Consider the following 21,068-nt stretch of genomic DNA (forward strand, 5'->3'; position numbering starts at 1 on the left):
TGGCACTTCTATTCTTCTTCTTTAAAAATACCCATTTTATAGATGTGGAACACAGGGGTGGAGTTCAGCCTCTTGGCTCACTCTCCTGGATTGCCCCCTTAGTACTGCCTGGGTCCCGCACAGGTAATATAGCTTCTTTGTAGAATGGATGACTCACCCACTTCCCAGGATTTTTATTAGGAATGAATGATATAGTGTAGATCAGCAATTTTCAGTCGGGGCAGTTTTGCTCCCAAGGGTACGTTTGGCAACGTTTGGGGACATTTGTGACTGTCACAACTGGGGATGGAGGGGTTCTAGTGCCATTTAATGCTTGGAGGCCAAGGATGCTTCTAACCACCTTACAACGCACAGGACAACCCTCCACAACAAAGAATTATCTGATCCCAAGTGTCAAATGCAAACTTGGGATCAACACTTGTGTAGGACAAGCGCTTGGTAACAGACAGCACCTCCCGCAGGGACCTGTTGTTCATTCAGGGCTCACTTTGTGCCAGGCACTGCATTAGGAGCTTTACGTACTTTGTCTCTGTTCTCACGCGCCTACAGGTTGCAATGATTGAAGATTGAGACCAAAAGCACTGCTTGAGGTCACAGAGTGCTGAACAGCAAAATCAAGATTTGGACTAAAGTCTGTGTAGCTATGAAGCACTTCCCACAAACCTGTTTCTTCCTAGTTTAAAGTAGTTGAGGTCCTTGACCCTTCACTTTAGATTTTTAGAAGAATAAATTAATGTAAGCATTTAAGGCTAGTTTGTTGGGGTGCTGTGAACAGAGCCCCACCTACTCTACTGTGTTTCTGTCCTTTTAGCAGGTCCAGGTGGTCAGGGAAGGTGCTGATTTCGTGGACAGGCTTCCAGACCACAGACAAAATGTTCACATCTGCAGTCACCCCTGTAGTAGAGCAAAAGATTTGGCCACACTGTGAGTGATGCTCTACCTTCATTGTTTTTTGTGATTGTCACAAGAAAGAAGCATGTCAAAGAGGAGTCGGGGTGTTTCACTCCCAAAGGGACTGTTCAGTGAGAATTCCACAGGTTGGACAGTGCTGAAAATGTGTTCCAGTAGAAAGGCATACAGGAGCTATTGGGTCACCAGCCTCCCCTCACCCTAGATGAACTATGAAAGCTAATTTTGATTCTTCCCTTCCCCTAGGTGAACAAAGAGGTCGCGTGATCTCTTTCTGAGTCCTAGTAGATCCCTTGCCCAACATATCCCATGGTTTATGTTGTCCAGCTGGAAAAAGGTAAAGGACAGGGATTCCTGCTGAGACTACATCTGTCTTGAACAGAGTAAGAAAAAAAAAACCTCAAATAAATCTTAATGTGGATTAGGAAGTGTGGACTTCAATTACTTCCAAGTGGTATAGGCTTTTGATAATGTGTTTCATCAGGATAAGAATTACAAGGTGCTCAGACTAATTCTCTGAAATCACAAGGGGGATAAAGTGTTCTAAGAATGTGTTACAGTAAGCCAGTGCCCAGGGAGTAGTATTGTACAGTCCACATCAAATTGCCCCATCTAGACCATGAATTAAGTATTGATTTTTGGAGAACAAGGATATAACAGAGTATAGTTCACTCTAAAATGACAATGAATGTAAATTAATCATTTTGGGCATGATTCAGAAATACCTATGTTTCATCAGTTTCTGTGTGGTCTCTGTATGGAGAGAGAACTAAAGTTTCCTCACATGTTGAATATCAGTACTCTGATGTTTGTATTCATAAGCACAGAATTTTAACTAAGGGGGATAGTTACCCATTTGTTTGTTAGAGGGAAGAGAAGCAGAAAAAGACTTCTTGAGGTTATTGGTGGTGGGATGGGCTTGGGAGTTGCAGATAAGCAGGACTGTCTCTAATGGAGGTGATACATATTAGGGGTGGGTATTGAGATGTACTAACGAAATATACTAAGAGCTTAACAGATTAAGTGGGCAATATACATATGTGCATGTGTGTATATGTATATATATGTTTACACATACACACAAACTCATACATACTATATCTATGTTTATATAACATGTTATATTTATATATTCTGTATAGTACATAATATATGTAATGAAATATATTAAATATAGCATGCATAAGAAATTGAATTGGCTAAAATGTATATAATGTATTAATATAGTTTTAATATCATATGTACTATATATTTAATATAATAAAATGCTAATATAATTATATAAATATGTATAAACCAATCCTACTTATTGTGTATTATTGCAGAATATTGGATTCATGTAATACTCCTAGCTTGGCATACAGAGTCAGTAAGTTGTGTTCTAAACTTGGAAGCAATGATTACATTGCTATAATTCACTAATGCATGGCCTATAAAGTACACCTTGTCATATCCTGAAGTAAAACCCAGCATAACACAAGCTATGTTTGAAATGATATAGTAAACCTAGATGATGGGTACTGTATTCTAGATCCTTTTATTGGGCTGTAAATTAGTGACATGTTCAATGATTGCTCTGAATTGGTTTGTGCCTTTCCAGCATTAAGCCTTGTCACTATTCCATGTGCTTTGGTCTTGTGTCTTAGACTTTTTAAATCACTCAACTAATGCCTGACAAATCTGCAATCTCTGCTGTGTGATTTCCATCTGTCTCCTTCTTTGTAGACAGGTGGCAGACCTTAGACTTCTGATGTGTTCTTTGCTATGTGGTTTTGTGTGTTCATATCCTGGGAGGGATGTAAGTGCTAGTCTTTGAATAGGAAGTTGCATTTCAACCTTAATGTAGGATATGGATCCTGAAATTAAAATTATAAAAATGTTTTTATTTCATGTTATTTCAACTTGTTAAGGTTATAAAATATGATCAACTACCTCATCTAACAAGAGCAAAACATCACACATACAAAACATTTTCTTTTTGTTTGTCTTGGAAAAGAGTGAGGTAGGCAAAGAAATTTGTAAACATTACACACTAGGGATACATTCTTGGGGATTCGCCATGTATATTAAAAGCTCTTACATACACTGGAGGAGTCCTACAAAAAAGAAAACTTTAAGTTTGGTTTAACTCTGCATCGTGAATGGTTAAAATCCAGTGTTTGTTTTTTTTTTTTCTCAATCATCTGTGTAAATACTAATATTAAGTCTATCAAGTGATTATTACCTTATAATAATTATTTTCATTATGTGAATGTAAACTACCCCTATATCTCAAATGACATTTCTTCAATTCACTTTCAGTGTAAGTTGAATTCCCACAAAGCACTCTGGGAAATTCCAATGATGCGTGAGTGGAGAGATGAAGGGGCTATAAGGAGTTGACACAGGCTGCAGGCCACTGCCCTGTGCTTACCCAGTTAGAAAAGGGTCATGAGGATGGATTTTCTCAGTGTGCTATTGAGCAAAGGGCTTGAATGTCCTGTGGGGCTGTCAGCCCTTGCACTGGTGGGGGATGTATCTATTATTACTTCTCTGATTCCCTTTAATTATTATATGTGGTGGTGATTATTATACTGGGTACCCGTCTCAGCTAAAAGCTTTGGGTGCCCCACTATGTGGACCAAATAGATAATGAACCCAGGTAGGCTTTCTTCAGTTCATGCTGATCCATGGCCACTTATAAGAATGTCTGATGCACCCTAGCTCTTGAAAACTCAGGCTGCCAGTTTTGCCAGCAGCAACCTTCACCTCAAATGGAAGGTTGGGACCTTTTCTTGAGGTCCCACCTTCTTCCAAGGAGGACAATGTCTATTCCAGAATTTCTTGTTTAATATTTATGCAGCCAAGTCTTCAAGTTCTTTGTACCGGTTTTATACCAGCTCAGAAATGAATCAGCTTTATCTGCTCCTTGGTGATTAATTCTCATTTTGTTCCTCAATCTCATTTTGCCTAGAATTAAGCATTGGCCTTAGAATGGGTAATGGCGGGGGGGGGGGGCTTCTCCAGTTGGACACCACCAGTGACCAGTCCTGGTGGGCATTATGCTTTACCTCTCTACTCTCCTGCTTCTGCCTTACTGACTGTATGCATTTTTATGGCATTATATTTCTACTTTCTTTCAAGATTTCCCCAGAATAAATTAGTGAAACACCCCCCCAAAATTTAGGTGTGCAAGAAATATACTATTTTTCATTCATCTTTAGCTTAGTTTGATTGTTTTGAACCCTTCTACCACCAGGGTCCTTTCTCTCTTGTCTGGGAGATCCAACTATTCCTCAGCCGTCACTTTATACTGGTCACCACTTAGAAGGCCTTTATTCCTAAGTGGGCTGGGAACTCTCTCTAAAACTTCTGTGCTGCACCTGGTCCTTTGTGCTGCTTCCCCACTGTGCTGAGTCTTGGATCTCTAGGAGGTGCCCAGTGGCCTTGGCCTGCTCTGCCTGGACACCCACAGCTGCCATTTCCTTTCTGGGGAAGCAAAATACAGGCTCTCTCTATCTCTCTCTCACTAACATCAGTATCTCCATTCTTATCAGTTTTGTTCCAGGCAGGAGAAGCGTCAGGGGACGCTTTTATTTTTGAGCCAGGAGGCATGTGCCAGGGGAAGGGAAACCTTTCTTCAGGAACGTCCAACAGAACCTTAATGGACTAGACTTCTGGCAACACAAAAGCCAGAGGCTAGTTGGGCTATGTTCATTTTCAAAAATATTATCCTTCTAATAATTCTCTGTGTTTCTGTTAACAAAACATACCCTTTAAACATGGTTCTCCCATCCCTCAACCCCATACGAATGTGGGTACTGGGTCTCTGACCTAAACTTTACCCTTCAGAATAATGGTACCACTCAAAGCCCCACTAGGATGTGAACTTGAAGGTGTTTCCACAGAATCTTCAAGGTTCCAGCTGGGAACCTAATCCTGGCCAGATTCTCAGGATTCTCTCTGCTTCTGAGGCTTCCTCTTCAGGCTGAGGAGTGGTCCAAGTTAACAGTCTTAACGCGGGCCTTCCAGACCCTTCCCTTGTTAGGTGTTTTCCTGGGTGCATGAGAATGTTATCATGTTAACATACTCTGAAAAGATCATATTTGCTCTCTTTTTATTCCTTCTGCCAATTTTCCTGAAAATACCCAAGGAACTTAGGGCATCCAGAAGTTCTTCTTAAATTAGCCTATTTTGCAAGGCTGCTTTGAGGACTGTGTGACATTATTGTTATAAAGTGTCAGGCATAGCGTCTGCCACACTGCTATTGCTGTTATTTTAACAAGCCTGTGACCACCGTGATAATTCTGCCTCCTGCCGCTTTTTAGGATGTGAGTCGTACGCTGGGATGATAAGATCTGATATGTAATTCTTATTTATTTGAATCCTCTAAGAAAAAAAAAGACAATAGCATCTTGTTCAGTGATGTTCCTGAAGCAATTAGTATATTCTGATTAGAGCTATGACTAAGATCAAAGGTATTTCTGTAGACATGTGTATTTCAGTACATTTAACATGCTAACCACCATAAGAAGACTGGATACTCCATCCCTGAGTGCATGGCCTTTATGGAACCTGACAATAAGGAGTCCAGGGAGTTGCAACAAAGAGTAATGGGTATCACATGCGGAGTTTTGTAAAAACCGGTATTTAAGAATTCCATTGGGCATTATGTTGGACGTTTCTTCTTTTAAGCATAAGCTAAGGAAACACAGAGGAGACTGTTTAACTTTTTCCTAATTTGGATAAAACCATCAACCCATTGGTGTGATGAGTTTTCAGTGGTGACCTTACGGCCAATTATATGAAGACATGATTCTGCTTCCTACTATGCTGTTTGTTCTAGCTTCAATAATGTGTGGTATTGATGGGGTGCTTACCATGTGCCAAGCTCTGGATTAGTGCTGGGAATAGAGTGGTGAACAGGTCCGGCACATTTCTGCCATCATGGAGTTTAGAATCAAGTGAGAGAGACAAGTATTAAACAATGAACCATACCGTTGGATCTGCAATTGCAAGAGTGATGAATGCTATGTATAAGAGTAAGGTACAGTCAGAGAATAGGAAAGAGTTCCCTAAGAAAGTGAAGAGTGAGTAGAAATTGAGTTGGGCTGTAGGGAGTGGAGCATGGGATTTGGCTTAAAAGACAGTACATGTGGTTGCCCAGGTTTGGGAGGGAGCTTGGAGCATCGGAGAAATTGGAAGAGGGCCAACATCAAGGGAGAACAGTGAGTGAATGTGGGTGACTCAGGAGATCGGGATACTAAGGGGAAAGGATGGGGCCCGATCAGGCAGACACTTGTATGCCATATTAAGAATTTGGTTTTATTTATTCTGAGAGGAATAGGGACCTGCCAATGGGCTTTGAGCATGGAAACGATATATAGACAACACACTGAACCAAAAGTGGTACAGATTTGAATTATTAAAAGATATATATCTGTAATAAGGAGAAAGTATTGGCGGCAGGGAGTGGGGTGAGGCAGTGGATTTTGAAGGCCAGACAGGAGGCTACTCCTCTTATTCATGTAAGAAAAGATGATAACTTTGCCGAGGGTGGTAACAGTAGGGATGAAGAAACATGGACAGATTGGATTGATGTTGAGGAGATAAAGCTGATGAGTAATTGATTGGGTTTGATCTTTGTAAAGCCTTTGTAGAATCTTCAGTATAATTATTAGACTCTATAGCATAAAGACATGTTTCCAGTTGTTTCTAGATAGAAAAAAATACTGTGATTATGCCATGGTACTGCAGTTTCTGAAATATTTTTTCAAATGCAGTTACTTGGAAATTATTTTCCAGATGACAAAAGTAGAGCTTGAATAGTCTTTAAATTACTGGTTCAAAACAGAAGTAGTTTTTCCTTTGAAAAAAATTAGATGCACTAGATGTTCTGTCCACCCAAATGCAGCTTCCATTTTGTTCTCTCTCACTCATCAGCCAGATGAAGATCTGCTTCTAGAAAGAGAGATTATATGTTAAGAAGCAGGTAGACTCCATGGAACCATTAGAACATTGAAGTTACTGAGAAAGAATATTATCTCAAGTGTGTTCTGGTGTAATTTTCATCCTAGGCAAAATTAACTCTTGAGTTGCTTAATGGTAAATAAAATGTTTGGATGCCATCCAGCCCTTTTGCTTTATGTATTTTTAAAGCCTCTGTGTATAGTGCCAACGCTGCTGCCTTTCCTGTGAACTTCTAATAGACAACAGTAAGCAAGGCCTCCTTCGTCAAGCCCAACACATATTCATTATTCACTGTGGAAATAATACTTGATTCTTGTCTTTTGGGCAGAGTCACAGCCTAAAAATTTCAGCATCCCAAGCATATGCTCCACTTTGCTGTCTTTGTGGTATAAAGCAAACAGATTTCTGGTCCCCCCTGAAGGGTCATCACTGCCTAGTGGTCAACAGGGAAAGGGAGAAAGTCCTTCAGACAAACACTGGGTGGGATTCACTCCGTGTCTGCCTTACTCTTCACTGCCTTTCCTGCTGAACCAATAAAAAAACAGCTGAATAAATGATTTTCTTCTGCTTCTCCAGGGAATCGAGAGGGCTTATCTGGAGCGTTTGTTGTAAGTAAAGTCAAAGTTGAGTGGAGGCATATTTATAGGACGAGAACACCCCATCAATATCCCTTGATAGGTATCAGAGCCCCAGGAGTTCCAGGGCCATCAGGGAGCCAGGCCGTTGAGCTGGGACTGAGGCAGGGCTGAGGGGCTTTAGGCAGGAGAGACCGGGCAGGACCCTGAGCTCCTCACACCAGCTGCACTCAGGACGGATCCCTTCCTAAATATATTTTACCCAATGGGCATTGCAAGGCTTCATTTGCTCAAGAGATATGGCTTCTAAATTGCAATTATTGTGGGAAAGATTTAGAGTCTATAGAAGTGGAGAGTTCAGTGTCAGGGCACCCGAGCAGTTTACCTTGAGAAAGCTCTTTGACCCCAGGCTTTCATGATTTCATCTAGCAAAGCACAACAATATCAATAATATGCATATGGTTTGGGGAAGATAGTAGGTATTTCAAAAATGGCAGCTGTTACTATTATTGCTATATTTATTCTAGGGACACACCATTCTTATTGGTGCCTGAAGCTTTCTTTGTGCACTGAACCCCTGAGCCTTGCTGGATGTACCTGAACAGTAGATTTGTCCCTGTTCTCAAGCATGCAGAGGCAGGAAGGATCCCATTTCACATAATCAATTGTGAAGGGCCCCTGGGAACAGCTGTCTGCTCCTAGGTGCTAATCTAGGAGACTAAATTCCCTCAGCATTCACGGGCAGTTCATTGCTTGTGCAATGTGTGTTTTTATGTAATTACCATTTGTTTGTTCCGTTTTTCCTCCCTCCCCTTCCCTACACCTTGGATTACAACCATTGACGGAGCCCTTTTTCTTCCCTTACATTTGTGGAGTGTTACGGTGGAAGCCAGTGTGATATACTGGAAAGATCACTGGATTGGGCCTCTGGAAGGCAATTGTCAGTTCCATTTCTGCTCCAAATGACTGCGTGACCTTGAGCAAGTCCTTGAATTTGTCTGGACTTCATTTTCCTCCTCCAAAAACTGTGGGCTCTAAGATTTCCTTCCCATTCCCACAATCTAGCTCGTTAGCAGGCTGTAGATTTGACTAACCTGAAAAGACCCACTTTGTGTCAAGATGCAGTGAAGTATATGAGGTTTGAGATGCCCTTTTAGGATTCAGAATTTTTAAAAACCAGAAATATTGATAAATAGTTTTTAAAAGGTGGTTTTCTGTCTCTGTGGTGTTTGCATTAGCTGATTAGCCATTCAGATATATTTCTAATCTGCTCTGCTGTCAGGCTTCTTTTAATGGATGTTCTAGTCACTGGCAACTAATAATTTATAATCATAAATGATAAGTGACAGAGGCATCTGTCCACAATGATGAAATAGACTTAGAACATGCTGTTAGGTGTCAAACAAAACACAATCATGCAAAAAGAGCTTGGGATGTTAGCAGCAGTACGTATGCTTACTGGAAGGATAAATATTCAGTCCGGATACTCTGTGGTGGTCTTGAACTTGGAATCATGAACTGTCTTCAAAAGTGTATCTTTATACTTATGAAAATAATGTTTGGTAGCTCTTAACTGTTGCTGTTAAATTTTTCTGAAGATCATTGTTAGAACTCTTTTTTTTTTTTTTTTTTTTCTTTTTCACGGTACGCGGGCCTAATCACTGTTGTGGCCTCTCCCGTTGCAGAGCACAGGCTCTGGAGGCGCAGGCTCAGCGGCCACGGCTCACGGGCCCAGCTGCTCCGCGACGTGTGGGATCCTCCTGGACCAGGGCACGAACCCGTGTCCCCTGCATCGGCAGGTGGACTCTCAACCATTGTGCCACCAGGGAAGCCCAATAATTGTTAGAACTCTTTAGCACACTTATTTTTCAGGCCACAAATATGTATCTTGAAAATAGTTTTAGTATTAATAAGGGATTTTTTTGATTACTGTAAAAAGTGCAATGGAATTTTTTAAATGATATTCTTTTTGATGCGATAGTAAATGGGACAGTTTCCTTGATTTCTCTTTCTGATCTTTCATTGTTAGTGTATAGGAATGCAAGAGATTTCTGTTTATTAATTTTGTATTCTGCAACTTTACCAAATTCATTGATGAGCTCTAGTAGTTTTCTGGTAGCGTCTTTAGGGTTTTCTATGTATAGTATTATGTCAGCTGCAAACAGTGGCAGTTTTACTTCTTCTTTTCCAATTTTTATTCCTTTTATTTCTTTTCCTTCTCTGATTGCCATGGCTAGGACTTTGACAATTATGTTGAATAATAGTGGCGAGAGCAGACATGCTTGTCTTGTTCCTCATCTTAGAGGAAATGCTTTCAGTTTTTCACCATTGAGAATGATGTTTGCTGTGGGTTTGTCGTATATGACTTTATTATGTTGAGGTAGGTTCCCTCTATGCCCACTTTCTGGAGAGTTTTCATCATAAACGGGTGTTGAATTTTGTCAAAAGCTTTTTCTGCATCTACTGAGATGATCAGATGGTTTTTATTCTTCAATTTGTTAATATGGTGTATCACATTGGTTGATTTGTGGATGTTGAAAAATCCTTGCATCCCTGGGATAAATCCCACTTGATCATGGTGTATGATCCTTTTAATGTGTTGTTGGATTCGGTTTGCTAGTTTTTTGTTGGGGATTTTTGCGTCTATGTTCATCAGTGACATTGGCCTGTAATTTTCTTTTTTGTGTGTTATCTTTGTCTGGTTTTGGTATCAGTGTGATGGTGGCCTCATAGAATGAGCTTGGGAGTGTTCCTTCCTCTGCAATTTTTTGGAAGAGTTTCAGAAGGCTAGGTGTTAACTCTTCTCTAAATATTTGATAGAATTCACCTGTGAAGCCATCTGGTCCTGGACTTTTGTTTGTTGGAAGATTTTTAATCACAGTTTCAATTTCAGTGCCTGTGATTGGCCTGTTCATATTTTCCATTTCTTCCTGGTTCAGTCTTGGAAGGTTGTACCTTTCTAAGAATTTGTCCTTTTCTTCTAGGTTGTCCATTTTATTGGCATATAGTTGCCTGTAGTAGTCTCTTGTGATCCTTTGTATTTCTGTGCTGTACATTGTAATGTCTTTTTCAATTCTAATTTTATTGATTTGAGTCTTCTGCCTTTTTTTCTTGATTACTCTGGCTACAGGATTATCAATTTTATCTTCCCTAAGAGAACCAGCTTTTAGTTTCATTGATCTTTGCTATTGTTTTCTTTGTCTCTATTTCATTTATTTTTGCTCTTATCTTTATGATTTCTTTCCTTCTACTAACTTTGGGTTTTGTTTGTTCTTCGTTCTCTAGTTGCTTTAGGTGTAAGGTTAGATTGTTTGAGATTTTTCTTGTTTCTTGAGGTAAGATTGTATTGCTTAAACTTCCCTCTTAGAACTGCTTTTGCTGCATCCCATAGGTTTCGGATCATCCTGTTTTCATTCTCATTTGTCTCTAGGTATTTTTTGATTTCCTCTTTGATTTCTTCAGTGATCTGTTGGTTATTTAGTAACATATTGTTAAGCCTCCATGTGTTTTTTGTTTTTACAACAGAGGAATTAAAGAAGATGTGGTACATATATACAATGGAATATTACTCAGCCATAAAGAAGAATGAAATAATGCCATTTGCAGCAACGTGGATGGACCTAGAGATTGTTATACTGAGTGAAGTATCTCAGACAGAGAAAGACAAATATCATATGATATTGCTTATATGTGGAATCTAGAAAACGTGTACAAATGAATTTATTTGCAAAACAGAGATAGACTTACAGATGTAGAAAACAAACTTACCCGCACGTAAGGGGGTAAGAGGGATAAATTGGAAGATTGAGATTGACATATACATACTATTACGTTTAAAATAGATAACTAATAAGGACCTACCATATAGCACAGGGAACTCTACTCAATACTCTGTAATAGCCTATATGGGAAAAGAATCTAAAAAAGAGTGGATATATGTATTTGTATAACTGATTCACTTTGCTGTACACCTGAAATTAACACAAAATTATAAATCAACCATACTCCAATAAAATATTTAAAAAATAAAATAAAAAAGAAATAAATGAAATGCATTAGGTTTTTAATTCCTTCCCATTAATTTTTTTTTCTGTTTCTCCATTTTTTATGTTATGTATCTGTGTCTATCACAGGCATAACTCACAAATGGATATATCTAATAAGCAGGTTTGCTCTGAGAGGTTAGAAAGTGTTGGGTGGCTTTATACATCCCCTGCCAGTGGACGTTATTAATTATCATGATAGATTTTGAAATGTAGACTCAGGAACTATCATCTCTTCTGACTTTCATTAGTGTACCTGCCTCCAGTGATCCCTCTCAACTTCTGATTTGCTGCTTTCTATCTAATGAGCTCTGGGAAACCAAATTAAGATTGTTAATAATGTGAACAAACTAAGTGTAGCTAGGCCTGAGGGAGTGACCAGATGTCCTCTTCATGAGCATGTTGGCATTATATTTGGGGCACAGTTCTCATGACATGTGTTTAATGTCTCATTCATTTTTATGTTCCCAGAGTCTAACACACTACTTATCAACTAGCAGGTAAAGAATAATGGTTGTTTCACTGAATGAATGCTCACTGGCCACTTTTGTTTTCATCCCTTGGGTTCTTTGATGTATTTTAGAAGTGTGATTTCCTAGATAATTGTACACTATGTAATGGAGATATTACTTTAATTCCTCCATGATCAGTGTGAAAGCTTTTTGAGATGTGAAAATTATGACAGAAATTTCAAGCCATTTCTTGGAGGTGAGTCATCTTACAAGTAGATCAGCGCTGTTTTATGTCACATTTTATAATGCTGAGGCTTCTGAGTGCTTTGGCATAGTAATTATCCACCAGTAATTTGTTTAGGGCTGTAACGCTCGGGTTTGTCATTCATGTCAGTACTCTTACCCAAGTTAAATATAAAGCAATGTCAGGGTAATAAGAGCTGTGGTTGAAAAAAAATTAACAATAAAACAAACATCTCTTCCTATTTTACGAATGGTATTAAATCAGGGTTGCTGCCTCAAACAGTGGCGAGTACTCTGTGAATGCTCCTGGGAATATGTTTATTCCCCGTTCTCTGGAAAACTCTTTTTTCTTTGTGGCAGGCTTCTTACTGATTACTACACCTAAAATTCAGGCATCCAGCGGGCTGCCTTACCTGTGATGATTTAGTTCAGGTGATATATTCATCTAAACTACTCCACTTAAGGATAACTTAATTAAGAGAATACAATTTGCCAGCACTTTTCTGCTTCTAGAGGAGTATTACATTAGAGCATTCACAGATTTGCACTTTCTGCAAAAACACAGGCAAAAAAAGAGGAATCACGCAGTTTTAAAGGTGAATATAACCTGAGAATTCACCGATGCTACCCTGCCTTGTCCAAAATATTTACTAAACCAAAATGTTAACGTGTTAATTAAAACTGATGTGACTTAAAATACTTCACAGTTTATTCCAGAGTAGCTGTGCTTATCTCATAGAAAGGATAGTGAGTTGCAGGTGGTTGGTGTTTTTACATATTCTTTGTGCACATAAACAAGTATAAAATTACTATTCCTATTATACCATTGAAATGTTTTCAAGTGTTAATTTAAAGCCCCATTATGTATATGATTAAACTTTTAATCCTTTAATTGTTCTAACTTTTGTTTTTCTTTTTTAGTTTGTTTTAAAATTTTTTTTTTAATTGGAGTATAGTTGGTTTACAGTGTTGTGTTAGTTTCAGGTGTACAGCAAAGGGATTCAGTTATACATATACATGTATCTATTCTTTTTCAGATCATTTTCCCATATAGGTTATTACAGAGTATTGAGTAGAGTTCCCTGTGCTATACAGTAGTCATTGTTGTTTATGTATTTTACCTATAGTTGTATATGTTAATCCCAACCTCCTAATTTATTCCTCCCCCTACCACCCTTACCCCTTTGGTAACCATAAGTTTGTTTTCTAAGTCTGTGAGTCTGTTTCTGTTTTGTAAATAAGTTCATTTGTATCATCTTTTAGATTCCACATATAATTGATATCATATGATATTTGTCTTTGTCTGACTTACTTCACTTAGTATGATAATCTCTAGGTCCATCTGTCTTGATGCAAATGGCATTATTTCATTCTTTCTTATGGCTGAGTAGTATTCCATTGCATATATGTACCACATCTTCTTTATCCATTCATCTGTTGATGGACATTTAGGCTGTTTCCATGTCTTGGCTATTGTAAACAGTGCTGCAATGAACATTGGGGTGAATGTATCTTTTTGAAGTATGGATTTCTCCATATATATGCCCAGCAATGAGATTGCTGGATCATATATGGTAGTTCAGTTTTTAGTTTTTTAAGGAACCTTCAAACTCAAGATGGCTTAAACACCTAAATATAAGACCGGATACTATAAAACTCTTAGAGGAAAACATAAGTAGAACACTTTATAACACAAATCACAGCAATATCTTTTAGGGTCCATCTCCTAGAGTAATGAAAATTTTGTTTTATTTGTATTACTTGAGGCTTATTTCCAATTAAGAAGTATAAAATGATTGCTGTTTACACATAGGTTTCTTATTGGTTCCTTTAATTTATTTATCTCAGATATATATCCTGAATATAACCATATGTTTTATATATATTTCAAACTTAAAAGTGATATTCTTTTTCTCCATGCAACTGCTCAAAATTTTAATTGGCTCTTCTATTCTGAACTTGGACAAAGGATTTAAGATTTTTCAAACTCAGGTCACATTTTATTACTTCAATATGCATGTTTTTTGAAATGGCAAAATCCCTCAGGGCTGTGTGATTTTCACTTGTGTGTGTGTGCGTGTGTGTGTGTTTAAAGTTCATATTCAAACACAACTGAACAAATCTTGGAACACATTTTCTCTCCATGCCTGAGAAATGCAAATTGTTATAGGTCAATTGCTGAGAGGTCTTGTCTGTATCTTGGACATCTTGTTTGCAATTTGTTTTTCATTCATTCCAAGCATGCCCAATTCACTTTACGTTTGCCTGTTTCTCACATGTTTTTCAGTTGTCTGCAGAGTTTTCTTTAACATGCGGAAAAACTATTCTCCCTTGACTGTGCCTTCCTAAATGCATTGACTAATATTTATAAACACACATGTGTCTTACTATGCAAGAGCTGCTGCCCTAAATTTCTAGGGTCAAGAGGGGGAAGTCATGGCGCACACACCACCTTGATGACTTGTTCTACTCATATCCAAAGGAATATTAACAAACAAATAGGAGAGAGCATAGCTAAGCAAACAAACGGATCTGCCTTGTGATCATAGGATCACACATACCAATGCACACCCTAGAAAAGATGCTTTTCAAATACAGGCCAAGAGCCCATGCTTGGGGTCCCACAGATCTGGAGTCCCATTCTAGCCTAGCATGCACTAGCTGTGTAACCTTGGGTGTGCATTGTAACTTCTGAGTTTCATTTTCCACAACTGATAAAATGAGCAAACTAGCCCCACCTCATGGGATTGTTATAAGGAAGGAAGGAAGGCACCTGTGAAATCACCATTGGTGTACTATAAACCAGCTGGCTCTCTGTTTTTTTTAAAAAAAGCCTTGATGTGACTTGATTTGTAATGTGGTATAAATACTCCCACCATGGCTGATTTTAAATCATGAATGATTTAACAACCACCTGGTAAAGTTCCTGAATATTTAACAGTCCCCTGGTAGCCGCCAAGCCCAGCACACCACTGCTAGTGTTTAACAAATGGTAGTAATTATTTCTTAATAGTTATATTTTGTCTTCCATTGATCTAGAAAAAAATTTGGCTGTTTGGTGAAATTCTGTATAGATGGAGATATGAAAGCTGAGGGAAGAATAATAATTTATACAGTTTAAGATATTAATGATTTCAAATAAAAGAGAGCTACCTTAACAATTTTAAAAGTAGGAAAAACTTAGAAGAAGAAAACAGAATATTAATAATAAGAAAATGTGCTAATCAGATGTTTTAAGAGTAAGAATAAGGATCACTTTGTAAGATGTTCTAGATTGATTAAATTTAATGTTAGCTTTTCAAGACTGGTTAGAAGGGGCTCCACGTTCTTGGTCTTATATTCTTTAATTTACGTGAACAAATCCTAAGTAGAGAGTTGCATGTATTTTTTTTTTGGTATGCGGGCCTCTCACTGTTGTGGCCTCTCCCGTTGCGGAGCACAGGCCCCGAACGCGCAGGCCTAGCGGCCATGGCTCACGGGCTTAGATGCTCCGCGGCATGTGGGATCTTCCCGGACCGGGGCACGAACCCGTGTCTCCTGCATCGGCAGGCGGATTCTCAACCACTGCGCCACCAGGGAAGCCCAGCTGCATGTATTTGATACCTAAACAGAGAGAAACTGACAGCCTATATTTTAAAACCCAGTGCTTTACCAAAAAGCTTTGTTTTCATTTTAAGCAATAACTGTTTTGTATCATTCAAAACTGATTTTATTTTATTTTTTTAAATTGAAGTATAGTTGATTTACAGTGTGTTAGTTTCAGGTGTACAGCAAAGTGGTTCAGTTTTTATATATATATATATATAAACTGAATATATATTCTTTATATACATATTCTTTTTCAGATTCTTTTCCCTTATAGATTCTTATAAAATATTGACCGCAGTGCCCTGTGCTGTACAGTCAGTCCTTATTAGTCCTTATTGGTTATCTATTTTATATATAGTAGTGTGTATATGTTAATCCCAAACTCCTAGATAAGTCAAGACTGATTTTAGATTTTTGAAGTTTGCTGCAACCATGTATTTTTTGAAAGTCCTTTACTGAGTAACCTGGTTTTGTTTTTGGTAATAATAAACATTTGCATGCGTGGTCTGAGATTCCAGATAAGGAATGGCATACTGCACCTGAAACTGCTCCAGAACATCTAGACATGTGGAGCCTGCAAATAGCTGTCATGTAACAATGAACTTCTCATTTTGCAGAGTACTAAACTGTGGGTGATTGAAGAGGAAATCATCAGAATTAAGGATGGTTGATTGAATCATCCTGTGCTGAAAGCTGCACTTTCCATGTGCACTTACTGAGCAGGCAGTGCTGGGATAACTCACCTAGGGAAAAATGTGGGCAAACCCAAGGGCATTTTGGTGACTATAGGCTGACTTAATCCAGTAAAACTCCTCTGTCCATTTCATCAAGAGGAGACTCTAGCGTGGGGTCACTGAAAGGAGACAGAAATCATCGGCACTGTAGCTAACATGGTATTGCCTAGAACAGCAGGCTTGCACACCCAGAACAGGGCTGGCAGGAAGAACCAGGAGGACTGTTTACGTTAGAACCCCAAAACTGTTGCCCTGCTAAAGTGAGAGATCCTCATTGTAACATGTGGCCCCAAGTGCAAATACCTGCTTCTCTGGGGAGGCACGTCTCTTCCTAAATGCACATGCCTGTGTACACATTTATTGCTACTAGAAATGTACTGGATGTGCATGAAAATACATTCCAGGAAGTAATTAAGTGGTATTTGGGGTTTGATGAGATTTGGGGAAAGAAAGAAAGACTGAACCTTCTTTTTCTCGCCTGTGTAAATTAAAATGTTTCTCGGGGTGTGAAATGCCTTTATGATGATCACAAACCTAGTAAAGGGGTAAAAATAACATGGTTAAGCTGATACACTTTTTTCGGGCTCATATTACATTTTTAAGTAAAGCAAAAGGGAGGAAACTTTTTTTTTTTTTCCATTGACACAAAATGTGATTACTTGCTGTCCTCTTGGAAAGATAGATGATCAGCCTTCTGGATGAGGCCAGCTGGTATGTCTATAGATTAGATGCAAAAAAAAAAAAAAAAAAAAAATCAGTGGGTAGCTCTTTCATCTGTACATTTTTTGAACCCTCTCTCACAAAACTAATTCATTAATGAAAAGATTTGGCATATTACAAGCTAACACTGGAAGCTTTACCCAACAGGTATATTTCAAGGATTGTTAGGGCAGAATTTCCAGAGACAATTCAGTACTGCTGCTGCTTCTTTTATTAACTTACCTTTCCCCAACACCCCGCCCCCCTGTATCAGATTTTTCTTTTTCACGCAATTCACTCTGCAAGCAAAAACCAGAACTGAGGAGAGCTATTTAGAAAATGAAAATATATTTAGGATGCTTTGCAAGCTATTTTTAAAAATGTATTTCTCTTCTGAGCTACTTAAGGTGTGAGCTGGAGGATTGGAAACATAGAAAATCCTAGTTTATTAAAATCCTGGATTTAGGGCTTTTCTTTTAGATGAAACTCTGCCTAACGAGAAAGTATTGATATTGAGTTAGGTATATAGGCTTTGGAACATAATAATTATAACGAGACCAATCATTTATTAAATGTGTATTGTCTACTTCCCATCACATTATGTCACTGATCCTCAGAACATCTTTACAAGCCAGTGCTTTTATTATCTTCTCCCTTATGTAGGAAACTAAGGCTTAGAAAGTTGAAGTAATTCATCCAAGTTGATACTGCCGTAAGAGACGGATTGGGGATTTCAAGAAGGGCCAACTGATGTAGAATCCACATTTTTAGCCACTCAATTATATTTTTCATCATAATTCAGAATTTCACACTGGTTGTGTCAAGAGGTGTGTAGATTGACCTGTTTTTGTGTGGATGGTGGTGTGGAATCTTGCAGTAACTGACACCCTTGTCTTTCTGCCTGCAGGTCCCTGGGGAAGGTGTACAGGAGACTGTGGGCCAGGAGGAATCCAGAGTCGCGCCCTTTGGTGTTTCCATTTTGAAGGGTGGACGAGTCACCTGTCTAACTGTGATGAGAACAATAGGCCTCCTAAGGAAAGAAGCTGCTTCCGAGTCTGTGACTGGCACAGAGACCTCTTCCAGTGGGAGGTTTCTGACTGGCACCACTGTATGCTTGTTCCTCCCACCCTGGGGCAAGCCAGACCTCGGCCTACAGAGTGCGTGACAGCCCAGCATGGGCTGCAGCACCGGACAGTGCGTTGTGTTCAGAAGCTGAACAGAACCGTGGCTGTGAATGAGATATGTGAACATTTTGCCCCTCAGCCCCCCACGGAACAAGCTTGTCTCATCCCTTGCCCGCGGGATTGCGTGGTCTCTGAGTTCTCACAGTGGTCCAGGTGTAGCAAGGGATGTGGGAAGCAGTTACAGCATAGAACTCGCTCAGCCATTGCCCCCCCTCTCTATGGAGGATTACAGTGTCCCAACCTGACTGAGTCAAGAGCCTGTGATGCTTCCATTTCCTGTCCTCTTGGAGCAGAGGAATATATGTTTAGCCTTAAAGTTGGACCATGGAGTAAATGTCAACTGCCTCTTCTCAAAGAACTTAACCTAAGTGGAAGAACCGTTCTGGATTTTAGCTCTGATTCGAAGGAGCTGGTCACCTTTAGACATCAGAGTTACAAGGCACATCACCATTCCAAGTCCTGCAACATAGAGATAGGTTATCAGACCCGCCAGGTTTGGTGTACAAGAAGTGATGGAAAAAATGCTACATTAAGGTAGGAGGCCTTCAGTGTTTATATCTTTGATTCACTTAAATATTTTACAGTGTAATTTTATAAGATTTCTTTATGATTTTCTACAGAAGGAAAATTGTAATCAGGTTTGCGATTTGAGTTTTTAAAAGTTTCATTTGAGAAGTTTTCAATTTCAAGTATAAGTATTTTAGACTCTAGGCCAGCAGTGCTCTGTACTCTGGTGTAATTAGTGTAGTAGTGCAACCATATAGGATTAGTCATCTATTTTCACATATCTGTTTTATCAATATGTCAGTTAAAAAAATAGATCTTGTGCCTGAACTATCCATCAACAAATGAATTGATAAAGAAGGTGTGGTATGTATATATATATATAATGGAATATAGCTCAGCCATAAAAAAGAATGAAATTCTGCCATTCGTAGCAACGTGGATGGATTCAGAGGGCATTATGCTAAATGAGATAAGTCAGACAAAAACAAATACCATATGGTATCACTTATATGTGGAATGTAAAAACTACAACAAACTAGTGAATAAAACAAAAAAGAAGCAGACACATATATATGGAAGGCAAACTAGTGGTTACCAGTGGGGGAGAAGGACGGGGTGGGGGCAATATAGGGTTAGGGGAAAAATGGGGTTATTATGGGGTTATGTGAAATCATATGTGTAAAATTTTTGAAAATTGTAAAGCACTATAGTGTTTAAAGAATCTTTCCTTCCATAAAAAATTGGTCTTTTGTTACTACAGTAATAAAAGACTAAACCATTTATTATAATGATAAAAATTCAAGTTCATTTTCAAATTTGGGATATAAATTATGTAAATATTTATTGTTCTTAATGTTTACATTTTAAAAAATTGTTTCTAGTTTGTTTTATTTTGTTTCGATTATTAAGCAGGTTCTTTTACATCTGAATTGTAGATATTTTATAGTAGTGATAATACCAATAAGTTAATCCAAGAATGTTTTCTTTGGCATTGATTTCATAAAAATATTAACTTGCACAGCAATAATTAGAATTATAAACCTATAGAGGGAATGGACTAAAACTTTTAAAAACAATAGTTTAGGCTTCAAAATTATTTGGAATTGCTTTACTTTACATGGTCGTATCTTGATGTAAATTGTAGAAATATGTTAAAGGTAGTATCTGTTTATTTTTCTCCTGGAAGGTCTTAAATGAAATCACTGATATATTACCAAATTTCTTCCAAATTAAGATGCCTTTCAGTAGTACTGGAATTACCAAACAATGAAATACTCATTGCTAGAATTAATCATTAGCAGCAGTTACTGTTTTCTTAGGATCCACAGCTGGCTCAAAGGACTACCTCCGCTATTTCAGAACAAAGTAATGTGATGATTTTTTTTTTTTTTTCCCATTCGACTTCACAAATGAGCATATTTTATCTTTGATGCTTCTTTCTGATTTATGTGATGTAACTTGGCAAGTCCATTGAAGAGTGATTTTCAGCCTTTCATTGACTGCCTCTGTGAAACCGAAAAGATTAAGCAGATGATTTGGGTGATTATTGTTTGAATACATATGTGTGATTCTGTACAAACATTGTTTCTTAATATCCTATATTAGATATTACACAGAATGTTTTCGGTCTGTAGTTTACTTGTGTTTTTTTACCATGTTCTATTTTTTATCAATAAATTAATAGACTTTATTTTTTAGAGTGATTTTAGGGTTACAGAAAAATTGAACAGCAGATCTAGAGCTCCCATGTATCTCCTCATCACTCCCGCTCCACACATACACAGTTTCATACACACATCTTGCATTAGAACAAGTTGTGTCATACATTTCATACAATGGATGAGCCAATACTGATACAATACTGTAGCCCATAGTTTACATTAGAGTTCATGTTTTGTGTTGTACATTCAGTGGGTTTGGACAAATGTATAATGGCATGTATCAACCTGTATTATATCATACACAATAGTTTCACTGCCCTAAGAATCTCCTGTGCTGCCTCTACTGATCCCAACTTTCCTCTCCCCAAACCCCTGGAAACCAGTGATCATTTTACTGTCACTTCCAAGTATCAGCAGTTATAAATAAAGCTGCTGTAAACATTCAGGTGCAGATTTTTATGTGAATGTAATTTTCAACTGATTTGCCTAAATACCAGTGGGCACTATTCTTGGATATTATGATA

At 38.3% G+C, this 21,068-nt stretch overlaps 1 protein-coding gene across 1 annotated transcript in view; it reads left to right on the plus strand.

The window, feature by feature from the left end:
* THSD7B (thrombospondin type 1 domain containing 7B) overlaps nt 1-21,068 on the plus strand; it is an 876,032-nt gene that overhangs the window by 268,461 nt on the left and 586,503 nt on the right. The window contains exon 3 of the mRNA XM_059052359.2: nt 18,100-18,910. Coding sequence (XP_058908342.1) covers nt 18,100-18,910 — 811 coding nt within the window. The remainder of the gene's footprint in view (nt 1-18,099; nt 18,911-21,068) is intronic.

The sequence above is a fragment of the Kogia breviceps genome, chromosome 2 (assembly GCF_026419965.1).
Source record: "Kogia breviceps isolate mKogBre1 chromosome 2, mKogBre1 haplotype 1, whole genome shotgun sequence".
Lineage (NCBI taxonomy): Eukaryota > Metazoa > Chordata > Mammalia > Artiodactyla > Physeteridae > Kogia > Kogia breviceps.